The 15,700-nt window shown below is 35.5% G+C and overlaps 1 protein-coding gene across 8 annotated transcripts in view; it reads right to left on the bottom strand.

Annotated features, from left to right (window-relative positions):
• Nucleotides 1–15,700, bottom strand: part of ST7 (suppression of tumorigenicity 7) — a 241,948-nt gene that overhangs the window by 176,016 nt on the left and 50,232 nt on the right. Inside the window, exon 2 of one of the 8 annotated variants that reach the window (XM_044246431.1) lies at nucleotides 13,003–13,039. The exons of the other annotated variants lie outside the window; for them this stretch is intronic. Coding sequence (XP_044102366.1) covers nucleotides 13,003–13,024 — 22 coding nt within the window. The 5' untranslated portion in view covers nucleotides 13,025–13,039. The remainder of the gene's footprint in view (nucleotides 1–13,002; nucleotides 13,040–15,700) is intronic. 8 annotated transcript variants of the gene reach the window in all.

Raw genomic sequence — 15,700 nt, 5'->3', positions numbered from 1 at the left:
ATGAATAAACTGAGGCTGAAAAAGATGATGCCCACAGCAACACAGTAAAACCATGTTTTTGTCTGTCTCAAAGCCCTCTTCTTAAGCACTGTACTATGTAGTTACACCAAAAATAACAAAGTAGGTCTACCTGGAAACAACACAGGAAGAGGGTAAGAAAAAGTCAGTACAGAAGAACTCAAACCCCAAAAGTATATTCATTTCCACAGCTTTCAAAGATGACATTAGTTAACTGGGGGTTATTACAGGACTGCCATTTTATAAACCACCTAAAACAGGGGTGGGGGTATTGATGTTAGTTGCTTTAGACATCAGATAAATGTTTACAGATCCATATTTATAATGCATACATATAGCATGCTATTGGAAATCAGTTCAATCTCTATCAAATCTGGCTTTATGCAGGTTAGACTTTTGGAAATTATCAGAACTAATGTCAAATAATTAGAAAAGGTTATTAAAGTCAATTCGAGCTCAATTTAATTTTTAAAGGTGACAAATGCCAAACTGAATCTGTTTTTGGAGAAAGGCTAGTTTAAATCTCTGAAATCATAAGAATCCAAAGATTTATCAGATTTGTAAAAAGGCCAATAACTCAACAGGACCACAAGACCAATTTCATAAGAAGGGGATCCTGTTTTCAAATATAAAAATTCTTAAGCTTAGATCTTTCTAACTAAAGAAATGTAAATATTTTGGCAAAAGCTAAAGTGAAATTACTTCTAAAATATAATAAAGTGATTTTCTAAAATATAAAAAACAAGAGTAAGAAATATAGTTTGTCTTGTTGAAAAAGCAAATATTTGGGGGACTATAAAAACATTTTACACGAACATAATTTTAAGTGTTCTAGGTATAAACCATTCTTACTTGTTAATACATATCCACAAAAGACTTCTTCATGGCAACATTTGTTTTGTGAAGTTTCATTTTTTAGGCTATTTAAGATGTTTTCAGAAGTTCAAACAAGTCCTCCTAACTCAAATTAATGACACTTTACTAATACCATCACTTTTACATTTTACTCTACTTTTTCAAGGAACTTGTATTCAGTGGGTAAGATAAGTTACTCTACTCCAGATAAGCATTCTTTTATCAATGAAAAAAAACCTCTTCTGTTAAGTTTATAACTATTTTATTTATTTATTTTTTAAGATTTTATTTATTTATTTGACAGGGAAAGAGAGAGAGTGGCAGGGAGAGGGAAAGGCAGACTCCCGCAGAGCAGGAAGCCCAACATGGGGCTCAATTCCAAGACCCTAGAATCATGACCTGAGCCGAAGGCAGACACTCAACTAACTGAGCCACTTAGGTGCCCCAGTTCATAACTATTTTAACATTGTTGGGTGAAATTAAACTATATGAAGAGATAGAAATACCATGTTTATGAACCAGAAAGCCCAATATTGTTAAAAAGTCAACTATTCCCAAATTGCTTTCTAGATTAAAACACACTTCCAATCAAAATCCCAGCAGGACTGTTTGCAGAAATTGACAAGCAAATTTTAAAATTTCTGTGGATATGAAAGGATCGAGTATAACCAAAGCAATTTTGATAAAGAACAGACCTGGAGGGCTTACCCTACCTGATTTCAGAAGTGATGATAAAACCATAGCAATCGGGACTATGCTATTGTTCTGAGAATAAACACACAAATCTCTAGAATAAAATACAGAGACAGGAAATATAGGGTCAAATGATTTTTTATAAAGTTGCCAATTCAATGACGAAAGGACTGTCTTTTCAAGAAATGGCACTGAAACAATTGAATTTTGGTGGAAAGCATGAATGTCCACCTTTATTTCAAACTATATATGAAACTTTACTCAAAATAGATCATAACACACACAGAAGCAAAACATATAGAAATTTTGGGAGAAAAGGTAAGGAAAAAATCATTACAATCTTGGGTAGGCGAATATTTCTTATATCTGACTCAAATTGAAAACCTGGACTTCATCAAAATTAAAAACCACATTGCTAATAAAACTAAAAGCTATTAGCTATAAGAAAATAGTGTCAATACATATATCTAACAAAGGACTTGTATCAAAATATATGAAGAACCCTCAAAACTCACTAAGATGAACACCCAATTTTTAAAATGAGTAAAGTACTTGAACAGACACTTCATCAATGAAAACAGACCAATGGCCAATAAGCACATGAAAAGCTGTTCAACATCTTTAAGAATGAGGGAAATGCAAATTAAAATTGTGTCACAAAATGTTATCACTACACATCCACTAAATTAGCTAAAATTAAAATCACTGACAATACCAAGTGTTGACAAGAATATAAAGCAACTAAGCTCCCACATGTTGCTGATGGGAATGTAAAAAAGTATAATTGTTTTGGAAAAGTTTGGAAGCTTCTCAGCACTTGCCTTTCTAGGTCTTTACCCAAAAGAAAATAAAACATATGTCCACTCTGAGAATTATACAATTATAGTAGCATTAATCATAAGAACCCAAAACAGGTAACAACTCAGTATCAATAGGCATATGGCTGAGCCAATTATGTTATTTCTATTAACTCAGTAATAAAAAGAAATGAATTATCAATGGCCACAAACACAGTTGAAAACATTATGCTGAACAAAAGAAGTTATTCACAAAAATAGTATACATTGTATGTTCTCATTTATATGAAATTCTAGAGATTTGGAAATTGACTGCAAAGGGACACAAAGGAACTTTCTAAGGTTATAGGAATGTTCTCTATCTTGATTGTAATGATAAGGATGGTTACATATATGTATATATTTGCCAAAATTCATCAAACTGTTATATATTTTATCCTATGTAAATTGTCCTTCAATAAAATTATCTAGAAAGAAAAAATTGTTTTCCCTTGTCATATTTGGCAAATTATGCAATGCCAATTCCAATGCGAACCAACTATTTTTCTTTGATCCATGGGTACTGATATCAAAAATAATCTCATCTACACTGTTGTAACTGAATGAGAAATATAATTTTAGTATTATTAACCTCTCTGTTCTCCTTCTCTTCCTGACTCACCACCTATATCCAGTTGAACTTTAAATTTCTTGAAAGCTTTTTGCTCTCTTATTTCTTCTCACATGTTAATCCTATGTATTCAACAAATATTTGTAAAATTGAATCACAGTCTCTATATCCTGTCTTACTTTTGTCACCTATGTTATTCTGATTACAGACTAAAAGTCTTGTCATAGGGTTTTGTCTACTTTGCTTTTTCTCTCCCTCATTTTTTAAAGATATTATTTATTTATTTATTTATTTATTTGGCAGAGAGAGCGCAAGAGAGCACAAGCAGGAACAGCAGCAGAGGGAGAAAAGAAGGTTCCCTGCTCAGTGGGAGGGACACAGGGCTCCATCCCAGGACCCTAGGATCACGACCTAAGCCAAAGGCAGATGTGGTTAAGAACCCACTAAGCCACCCAGGTCCCCCTCTCTCACTCATTTTTAACACAATCTTTTTCAAACAAACTAATATGCAAGAGCCCAATATGTAAAACAGAGTACATTTGTAAGTTTAAATGTATAACATTTAGTCATAAAATCAACCAACAAGAACATAAGTTCATCTATCAGTCTTACCTATACATCAAAAGTAGTTATTATCTTTTTAAAAGATTTTATTTATTCATTTGACAGAGAGAGACACAGTGAGAGAGGGAACATAAGCAGAGGAAGTGGGAGAGGGAGAAGCAGGCTTCCTGCTGAGCAGAGAGCCTGATGCGGGGCTCGATCCCAGGACCCTGGAATCGTGACCCGAGCCGAAGACAGACGCTTAACGACTGAGCTACCCAGGCACCCCAAAAGTAGTTATTTTTAATATTGAATATATCTGTTTTTCTTTTAGCTTTGCAGTTATTAAAAAGGAAATTCAATGAGCAGGGTCATTGAACTAAGGCGTATGGGCCAAAACCTGCCTACACCTGGTTTTGCAGCCCTTGATATAACAATTTTTTTTTAACATTTTTAAATGGTTGGGGGCAAAAAAATAAAAGAAGAGCATTTTTTGGTATGTGAAAATTATATGAAATTCACATTTCTGTGTTCATAAATAAAGTTTTACTGGAAGAGAGACACACTCATTTGACTGTGGCTGCTTATTTGCACAATGGCTGAGTTGAATATTGCAAAAAAGACTGTATGGGCCACACGTATAAAATATTTACTATCTGGTCCACTACAGGAAAAATTGGCAGACCCCTGACTTAGAGAAGCCCACCAGCACACTGCGGAACCAACTTCATAGAAGAGTTTAGAAACTACTTGTAGTGAACTATATTTTCCAAAGATGGCCACAAAAATATTTTCCATCCTACTTGCTCTTCTACAATCCAAACTTGCCATTCTCTCACCAAAAGGAGGAGTCTAATCCCCTTCATTTTGAATCTGGGCTTGTCCTGGTGACTTGGCTGGCCAACATAATATGGTGGTTGTGGCTCCTGAGACTTCCAAGACTAGGCCATAAGAAACCCTGCAGTTTCCTCCTGGGATTCTTAGAATGCTCCATCATGGGATGCTTCCCCTGAGAACCTAGCACCATGCTATCAGAAACTTGAACCTCATGGAGAGGATAAGTATAAGCTTACCTGCCTACACCCCCAGCTGAGTCCCACCTTCAACAGCCAGCTTCAACTGATATTCAAGTGGGAGAGCTATCCTGGACCTCCAGCTCAGGTTAAGACTTTAGATGATTCCCGGGGCACCTGGGTGGCTCAGTGGGTTAAAGCCTCTGTCTTCAGCTCGGGTCATGATCCCAGGGTCCTTGGATCGAGCCCCACATCAGGCTCTCTGCTCATCAGGGAACCTGCTTCCTCCTCCTCTCTCTCTGCCTGCCTCTCTACCTACTTGTGATCTCTATCCGTCAAATAAATAAATAAAATCTTTAAAAAAAAAAACTTTACTTCAAGAGTGTCTCAAAGTTCTCTGAAATATAATAGTATGAAATTTCAATAAAATTCTGATTTATGATGGGAGAATAGCTATTATTTTCTCTTCTCTTTTCAAAAAATCCTGTAACAAAACTTCAAGGCCTTGTAGCATCTATAAAATAGGGTTCTCATCAAAAAGCACTTATTAGGGGCACCTGGGTGGCTCAGTGGGTTAAAGCCTCTGCCTTTGGCTCAGGTCATGGTTTCAGGGTCCTGGGATCGAGCCCTGCATCGGGCTCTCTGCTCAGCAGGGAGCCTACTTCCCTTTCTCACTCTCTGCCTGCCTCTCTGCCTATTGTGATTTCTGTCTGTTAAATAAATAAATAAATAAATAGACTTTAGATGACGCCTGCCCCAAAGGACATCTGACTGCAACTGTATTAGAAACCCCACAACAGAACCACCACTGGGTACAGCCAACCCATAGAACTGTGAACTACAATAATAAATGCTTATATTAAGCCACTATGTTTTGGGGTACTTTGTTATACAGCAATAGATTACTGAAACACCATTATACTAAAACAAATCTAGAAAAGTTTCAGATGAAAAATTCCAGACTCTTGATTCAAGTCCATACATCATGCCAAGCCAAATCTTACCAAAGCCTCCTGCTAACCTTAGGTGTTCTAGAAGTAGCTAAGGATGAAGGACATAAGTGGTAAATAATACTCTAATGGAGTCATTGTGATTTCCTAATCTAGATGCATTCCAGTGACACTCAGTACTTCCCAAAATATGCCAATAAGCCTGAATTTTAACAGTTGGAAACTCTCACAAAGAAATGGAAAACAATTTTTCCGATTCCTAAAATTATATTAGGATTGGCAAGAGACAATCCTTAGTTTTCACACTGTAAATAAACTGGTGATCATAATACTTCATTATTTTTATTTAATAATCTTTTTAAATACATTTTATTTATTTATTTGAAAGAGGCAGAGAGGCAGGCAGAGAGAGAGAGAAGGAAGCTGGCTCCCCACTGAGCAGAGAGCCCAATGCAGGGCTCGATCCCAGGACCCCGGGACCATGACCTGAGCCCAAGGCAGAGGCTTTAACCCACTGACCCACCTAGGCGCCCCTTTATTTAATAATCTTAAAAAAAATAAGCGAACTTAAATGAAGTGTAGTCAACTATCAATATATAACTAGGTACCAATACATAACAGTTTACCTATAACAAATAAGGGCTTAATAATAAAAATCCATATGCTATTCTGCTGTGTCACTCAGATGTTTCTGATATGTGCCAGTTTGGTGTAATACACTTCTTAGCTAGAATATTTAATTAAACTCAATATTAACATCCTATAAAGCCCACACAACATATTTTCAATAGTATTACCTTAAGCCACAGTAGATTCAAATTCTAAAGAAAGAGTCCTTAGTATATGATAGGTACCCTACCACACTCTAGGGTTAGGTCTAAATTGCTGTAAATTTCATCCAAAAGAGACCAGTGGTAGCTCTGAATCATTAACCTTTTGACATTTCTGAGAACCATAATGTGTCACAGAATGGTATATTTATTTTATATCTTATTATTTATATTTGGTTATTACCAGAACTCTTAAGAGTCCTAATTTTTTTTTTTAAGATTTTATTTATTTATTTGAGAGAGAGAGACAGTGAGAGAGAGCATGAGCGAGGAGAAGGTCAGAGAGCGAAGCAGACTCCCCATGGAGCTGGGAGCCTGATGTGGGACTCGATCCCAGGACTCCAGGATCACGCCCTGAGCCGAAGGCAGTCGTCCAACCAACTGAGCCACCCAGGCGTCCCAAGAGTCCTAATTTTTTTAATTCAATAATTATTTGCAAGATAAAATATTTATTTATGTGACTATGATTCACATTAATGTAGAAAACAGTTACACAGTTAAAAGACAATGTTTTAAGAGGAAAACATTTCAAATTTTAGTGGCTTAATCCAATCCTACAAGACTACTTGATCAATTAGTGATACCTGTCATGGGGGTGACCAATAGTGAGAAATACCTGGACATTTGCCAACTCTAACCAGTTTCATCCAGTTTCATGCAGTCTCCTCTCTTCAGATCTCTCACTAAGTCACTTCAAAAACTTGCATAAAAGAACTTCCACCCAGTCTTAGGAAGCGACATTTCCCTTTCTTTAACCAATCTTTCTCACTGCTCCACAGGTAACCCTTGATAAGTGCTACAAACATCCTGGCTCCAAAAAGGAGATTCCCCTAACACCAAGATCCTCTAATATCAAGAGTTAATTGGTTGAGCCATATTTGGGGCCAGAAGAGCTTAGATGGTAAGTGGCCAACCCTGGTAAAATGTAGTAGAGCCAAGATCTGAATCCAGGCAATCAAGCACCAGAGTATCTACAGTTAGTCACTGAACCTGGCACATGGTTGCTGCCATTTCTACAACATGTATTAAATTGTATTTTCATCTTTTAGTTCACAATTACACAAATCCATTATTAATACAAGCAAAATCTCCATACAGAAAATTTTATAATTCACTATTCTAGCACAGCAGTTATGACATCAGAGAACCTGTAAATAAATCAAAATTTGTGTATTTCCCTATACTGGCTAAATTCAAACCTGGAATTGTGGGGTACTCTAGCTGCCTCTTAAGGGCAATAATGCACCCACAGGGAGCCTGGGGAGAAAGGTTAGATTTTGTATTCAGTTTTTTTGTGTGTGTTTTTTGGGAGTTTTTAAAAAATTGTTTTTGGAAGGATTTATGCTCAACCCATGTTCTATTTCAGTGCCAATAAAATTTAGGATGACTTCTCTGTGACTTTAAAAAAAAAAAAATTTGTGTATTTCCTAATTAACATATTAATAAACATGTTAATAAATGCTTTCTATTTGTTAGGAAAAAATATAGTGAGATAGCTATACCCTCTGAAAAACAATTTTTTAAAATAGCAATTCACATATAGTCTTATATTGATAATTTAAAGCTACTTGACATAATTTAATGCAATGACTATTATTATTGTTAAAAATACACATTAGCAGTGACTTTTCCAACTCAGAATCCATAACAACAATGAATCCTATTCACATCCTGTGTAACTCCATGGGGAGTCTATGGGGAAAGTTTCCATATATGGTCATTTTTCCCCATAGACTCCCCATGGTTTATACAGGATATGAATCTGATCCATTGTGATAATGAAAACAAGAGATCACTGAAAACTCATGTGTAATTTCTGCTGAAAAAACGATAGACTAACAATTAGGGAAACCAATACTTAAGTGAAAATAAGTAATCAGAGAATTTAAAAATAACCAGTGGGTATTTTTATTCCATTTCTGTACTAACAGAGTAAGTATATAAATATCCAGAAGAAAAATATTTTTCTATCTTATTTAGCTTAAAATATTTTCTTGATACTAAAAATTACAATGTCAAACATTAACATGCAAGAAACCCAAAAGGAAATTTCACATCAGAAATATTTTGTCGAAAGGAAAGAAAAGATGGTACAGCAAAACAAGTCAAAAGTTATATTAGCTTTATTTAACTTTCCCAGGCTCCTATACGGCCATGTCCCAACATAAATCTCTGTTATCTGTAATTATTTCCCCCATATTTGTGACATTAGCAGTCTGTGGTATTCTACTTATCCGAAGTTATGTAGCATAATATTTTTCTTTTACACCCACTGCTTGAATGCTGACTTAGAGGTAAGTATTTATGTGTATACACAAGTATTTATACTTTTGTTTTAAGTAAGAGGAAAGAATCTAAAATCCAATGCAGCTAAGTACTAATAGCCAGTTAAAGCTGTAGGAAAGGGAAATGGCTATATTCCTAAATTATCTTGTTCCATATGACAAAAGCTAATAAAGGGGAAAACAAAATAATATAGTACAAGAATGCCAAACATACTAACAGTAAAAACAGCACTCTGACACAATTATTTAATAAGAAGTAGGACTTATATGGGAAAATGGTCCAGTTGTGAATAGGCATTTTTGAATGAACATGGTAACTATTAACATCTCAACTGATTCACAGAAATTACACCAAAACAATAGATCCAAGTTTAACCTCACATATGACTGGTTGTCAAGAATGGCCCTGAAATGCATGTAAAGAAAGGAGTGTGACTCATTTGTTGCTCTATCAAAGAGATGCCTGTTTAATTATATAGTTTCTTGGTGACCTAATATTTCTAGAGTATATTCTTTTGACTGTCTTCCACACAATGGCTCCAAATTTGAGATAATTACATTATTCTTAGAAATACACTCACTATTAAAACTGAGAAGCTGTCAGTTCCAACTTAGTGATGAAAACAAAGGGCAACAGCTGTTCTTCTGGTGTCCATCAAAGATAAACCACATGGGGTATCACATGTATCCCAAATCCTTTCCAGCATCTAGCTACCTACTCGAGGTGATGTGGGCATCCAGACAACAACAGGGCCAGCCACACCAGAGCTCAAGAGAACTGACATCTCAACACACATATCCAACATTTCCCCATCACTACTAAGCTCACTAAATCCTAACGCTTTATTGGCACGTTAGTTATTTCTTTTTCCCCTTCATAGACATACTAGATGTTCTGTTGAATTTATTACAACTATAACAAAATTTTGGAAGGAGGGATTAAATGAAAAAAAAAAACTATTTGCCCATAGGCATGCTGTTTCTCAAAAGGTAACATGTTGCTCTCTTCACTAGACTAATAAGACAAGGTCTCTGGAAGCCATATTAATGTGTTAAACCAGGGCACAATTCCCACCACAGCATACCTTAAATGGTACCCTTGAGGCCTGAAAATGTTAAACATGGGAGGGAGACAGAAGGAGGACTAAGTGAGATAAATGCTAATTGAATAAATGTTCATTGTATTTGAAGTGTTTATACTTTGGAGAATAAATGGCTTTATCAAGGAGGATGTAACCAAATGAAAGCAGTACAAAACTGGTTTTCTTTATTCCACCAAAAGAAAAGATGAAATTTTTCTGTCCCTTTATAAAATTTAAAGAGAAAAATAAAATTTTCAAATTTTTTTAGAACTCAATATATTGATTTTTAAATATCATTAAGTAAAATTAAGTACTAAAAATATGCATTTAATGACTACTTTCTTTAAGAAAAACTTTACTGATAGTACTTTTTTCTTAAACCTAAATTATTCTGACCACAGAAACTAAAATTGCATTTCCTCAAAGCAGATAAAGAGCAGACAGACATACTACTCCCATTTTTAGACATGGGAAATTTCAGTAAAGGAAAAGCTCAGTGAAATGCTTCAAGATGGCAACAGAGCTACAGAAGCTAGACTTCCTGCTTTGTAAGGATTCATCCACATATAGTATCGAATATTTGCATTCCAAGTGGGCCCAAAATAGACAGTAGCCAATCTATATAACCAAAGAGATTCAGATCTACTAAGTCAGAAAAACTGATACTGGCACTGTTAAAGATATTCACTAAAACAATGTAAGAGCATTTATTAATTCTGATACTATAGCCATGTAAGTCTTTAACTTTGAAGAACAGTGTCTACTCTTGCAGGTAAATTTTTTTATGTTTTTAAGGCTTTTGTATGTGTGTGCTGGAGGGGAGGGTCTTTTGATATTTAAATGGAGTAATACTATTTTAGTGACATAGAACATGTTATAACGTGACACCAGTTACTAAAAATTCCTGACTACAAAGGTCTGAAACATAAAATCAACTTACTCAAATACTTGAAAAATGAGGACATTGACATTTCCTTCTCCTATAGGCAGAGCAAGAGAAAGAAAATTTACAAGGGCCATTTACATGTGACTCTACAAGCAGAAGAAGTCAGAATAGTGATTTCCTTTTTACTGGAAAAGGTCATCACAAAGGAAATTTCTAGAGTAATATAAATATTCTGTATCTTAATCTGGGGCGTGGTTCCATGACTTTAAACCATAGGCAAAAATTTACCAAGCTGCATACTTTGACTAACACACTTTGTCCTATATAAACCATACTTCAATTTAAAACATCCAATACAAGCAAAGTACTACAACCAGAAATCGAGAATAAGAATAATGAAATCAGAACATGTTAGAAAAAAATGACCTTTCCAGGATCTAGCACAACATTGTACACAGGGTAAATAAACAACTGTTTATTATAAAATTTAGTGAGAATTCTTAGTTGGTTTTGAAGATTCCTTCTGAACTAATTAGAACTTAAAATGTGACTTATTTTTCTGAATATTCTAAATATAGACAGTTTCAGCCTATGAAGCTGCCAAAAGGCAGAAATTAAAGGCCTAGAAAGCTATGCCTCCAAACAGAAAGAAAATACACTTGTCTAAACTCTGAGTATAGATTTAAGGCACCTCCTTATCAAAAGAAGGCAGTCCCTTCTCAACACTTAATGATTATCACTGACAATACAACCCTAGCTATGGTCTTCTAGTGATAAGCAAGAAGCAACACTTAATACTCAATTAGGTTTAAAAAAATGCAAAAATCTGCATGATGGGTGTTCTGTCTTCTGAATGGTATTCTGTCTGTTCAGTAAGCTGGTAGCCACGGAGACCAAAAGCAACCAGCAGTTTCAAACAGCACATGGGTGACATTATTAAAAGATCAGGTTTAATAATCAAGAAAGGCTATATCTGCTTAGTAAACCTGGCCAGATACTGTTAGAGTCCCTAATCCAAGAGCCCAAAGACTCCCACACTGAGTTTCAACTTCTATTTTCAGCTAAACAAAGTAATAAGACTAATTTTCCTTCAGTAAATAAGTATCTATCCACACCTATGCTCCTACATCAAAATTCCATGACTAAAATGAAACTGTAGAGTCTTTGCCACTTAATAATCTGTTCCTACTTCTTGAGTGACAATAATTCCGGATGTACCATTAAGTGAATTCAAAAAATATTGTTTAATATTATCATATGCTGAATGGAACATTATGTCTCATTGTTATTCTATCTTGACCTTCATTAGTCAGGGTGGTTAATTTCAGCAATGAGAAGCTTCCATCTGAAACAACAAAAATATTCAATCCTTTAAAAAAACCAACCAAGAAACAAAAAAAACTGAGGATTATAAGCTCTCTTGAAATACAACTATTTTAGAATAATCATCAGCTGCACACTAATTGGTACACCAATCACCTGAGATCAGAAAGAAAAGGTCGGATTATAAATTCTTATGAAATGCATTTCCTGAATTCCTGCCCTAACTCCCTTCTCCCCACAAAGATGGTATCATGCCAATTTTTAATGTTCTAGGCCAGCAGGTTGAGTCTCTTCAGAAATACTTAACTGTCATCTTTGCTTATGGATAATGACAAAATATTCTGCAAAGCCTGTCAGACTGCTTGGATAAGTTATATTATTCTACATCCAACATTAAATAATACTCAAATTAGTCAGGCTAGTCATCATTTTTTAAATACCAATTGTAGCTGTCTACAAGTGCTGTCCAGCCCAGCCATTGTGCAGGGCCTGCTCTGCACCAAAGCAATTCCATTGTATAAGTTTTATGAGAGATATGATGCTGTTGGATTGTGACGCTAGCCAGCATATCAATATTGAAACCATTCTGTTAAAAAAAAAAACTCTACAATAAAGCTTATTTCTTTTTCTTTAAATCTGCATATAATGTCTACTCCTATGCTTTTGTAAAAATATGGAGGAAGAGGGTATAATGACACCTTTTTTTTCCTATTAGATAAAAACTGTAAACCCTTTTTCCCTTTCTAATAAACACTATCATCTCAGATCCTACCAGTTTCTACTTTAGGCTTAAGGAACATTACAGAACCCACAATAGATCAGTGACAGACTTGATCCCATCAATTAACACGTTCTGGGGAGACTGCCTGGATTCCTGTCTTCCTCCTCCCTCCTCCCTCTCGAAGGCCTGGTTTTGACCACACTGACATCCCTGGCCTTAAGGATGAATAACCCAGATAGGGAGGAGTGCCTTCCCTGGGATCAATTCCTTTGTAATTAGAGCCAAAACACAAAGGCTGTTAATGACCTAAGGCAAAGTGATATGAAGTCCAAGCCAATGAAACCTTGACAGCAAACAGATTTCTAAACAGCAAAGAAGTGGGATCCATTTACTTACATGAAGATTCAGTGCCAAACATGGCTGGCTCCAGAGGCTGCTTTAAAAAAAAAAAAAAAATTAGAAGAAAGAAAGAAAAAAAAGGGAAGGAAATAAAATCGAGGAGAGTGTACGTGTGAGAGTGAAAAGATGAGCCGCTACACAGCAGGGGTCATGAAGACACACAATGCAGTCCAAGCTGTGTCCAGCTGCCAGATTCTCCTCTTACAAGCTCCAGTGTTCTCCCGTGTGACTGAAAAGCAAGGTCTCCAACAGCACAAAAACCGAAGAGCTGCTTCTGAAAATCCGATAGGGAAAGGCAAGCCAACGTGGCTCTTCTGGGATGCAGGAGGCAGGACTAGGTATCAGCAGCAACAGCGGACACTGCAATCCCCAGCCCTGCTGTAGCAGTAAGACAATAGCAGGGCTTATGCATACACCGATGACGTCAGAGACACTGCACAGACCGACGGGCGGCTTGAGCCAGAGGCTCCAGGGGCTTCAGGGGAGCAGGCGATTCAAAGGGGAATTCCTTTGTCACAAAATGCACAAGACCCAGAACCACATATATATTCACCCTCCTGACGAGATCTTCATCCTGTAATGCCTGGCACCAAAAAAGACCTCAAAGAAATTTAAATATTGGCTTTACAGCAACTAACCACAAAGATATCATGCAGATCGGGGTTCTTGGTTTTATGCAGCAAGTAAAACTTTTCAAGGGAATTAAGAATATCAGAAAAGAGAAAAGTAAACTACCTTTAAAAATAACTACAGAACTCATTGGGTTTTTTTTTTCTACGTTTATGCTAAACTGTAAAGGGCTGTACACTCAATCGCAATTACGTGAAAATACGTATACTTTTGCACACACATTCTGGGCACAAAAATATACCCACAAATATACCCATATACCAACAGAAAAATAACAAAGTGCTTAGAACACTGCTTGGCACACAGTGAACTCTCAAATGTTAGCAATTACATTATTAGTTATGTTGCAACTATTATTCCAATGTGAACACCACAGCTCTATGACTATATTAACATATGTTTCTCTTATCCCATTCCTTTGGCCTTGTTTTTCTTTATTTTGCCTTATGAGAATTCCTGTCCTTTTCCAGAGTAACTCAGTCATTTTAAGGCTGTGTGCACACACCTATGTATACCTGTGTGTCACTGGGCACACAAGACCCACATATTTCTTTTCAATCTACTCCTGCAAAGAAATAATTGAAGGTATTGTTATTTTGTCTTTTGACTCACTTGATAAATAAAACTCTCCTACACTGCCTTTGCTCTTAGAAATCTGGTTTTTTTTAAAGTTAGGAGTATGTAGACTTTCACTGGAGTATCTATCCAACACAAGCAAAAAAATAAACTTTAATGTTTTCAAAACACTGAAATACACAAAAAGAGTGTGTGTGTGTGTGTCTGTGTGTGTGTGTATTCCCACAATCCCATACTTTTAAAATCATATATAAAATAGAAATTCAAGAGCCCAAGCTTCCTCTCCATCTAAGGTATACACCCAATACTTTCTTACATTTACAAAGACATGTTTTTATATAATATAGTTTTTAAATGTTAAATTCTGATATGAATGTGGAACTGCAAATTACCATCAAAAATATTAATAGCATTTCCGGTCAGTATTTGCAGATCCATCTCATCCTTTTAATGGTTGCGTAATATTCCATTGTATGAATATAGCATAACTTATTCAAGGTAATTTGACCTTTGCTTACTAAAAATGCTAAATCATTATGAAGAAAGTGTAATGATGCTACATCAGAAAAGAACAAACATTTTGTTGTATGAAAGAATAACAATAACTAGTATTTACTGAATTTTCATGATGTGTCAGGTAGAATTCTGGAATTTTTCATGTATTAACTTATTGACTCTTTATAACAACCCTAAGATGTAGATACATTTAGTACCCATATTTGATAGATAGTGAAATAATTCGCCAAGCTGATTGAAGTACTAAATGATAAGCTGGGATTCAAACCTAGGTCATCTGGTTCCAAAGTATGTGCTCTCAAACACTCTTCCATAATTATTCTTGAAAACTAATTTTAAGTATTCCATTAAAACAAGGAAAATAGAAATCAACTGAAAATGTGGAAAAATATTCTTTTTTTTTTAATTTTTACTTTTTTTTAAAATTTCTTTTCAGTGTCCCAGAATTCATTGTTTATGCACCAAACCCAGTGCTCCATGGAGAAAAGTATTATCAAAAGAGAAAGGGTCACCAGAGAAAGCTAAAAATGACAGAGGACTATGCCATTCAGGAATTAAGGAATTAAAATTCAGGAATCAAGAAAAATGTATCCCTCCCAAATTATTAGTCATGCTAACAACCAGAGGAGAATATCAGTAATGCTGTTAAGATATAACTGTAGGAAGTACAAAAGGGCAATACCATTCAAAAGGGTTGAAACCAGAATATTATCTTATATAAGGTCTATTTTAAATAGCATACTAGATGTACACAAAGAGCATACAAATGGTAGATGGATGTGGCCAATAGAGACCCCAGAGGAAAAGCAGAATGAGAAAATGATCCTGGATAAGAGATAATTCACCAGAGGCCATAATCTATATGCAACAAATGCTTTGCCGAATCACTGATGTAGCTCCTTCCTTGAGTTCATACATGAAGGTGTATATATGCATATATAGATGCACTTTTCTGAGTGCCTATACTTACTTT

This window comes from Neovison vison, chromosome 4 (assembly GCF_020171115.1).
Source record: "Neovison vison isolate M4711 chromosome 4, ASM_NN_V1, whole genome shotgun sequence".
Lineage (NCBI taxonomy): Eukaryota > Metazoa > Chordata > Mammalia > Carnivora > Mustelidae > Neogale > Neogale vison.
The sequence above is the reverse complement of the archived record's forward strand: the minus strand, read 5'-3'. Positions and strand labels throughout refer to the sequence as shown.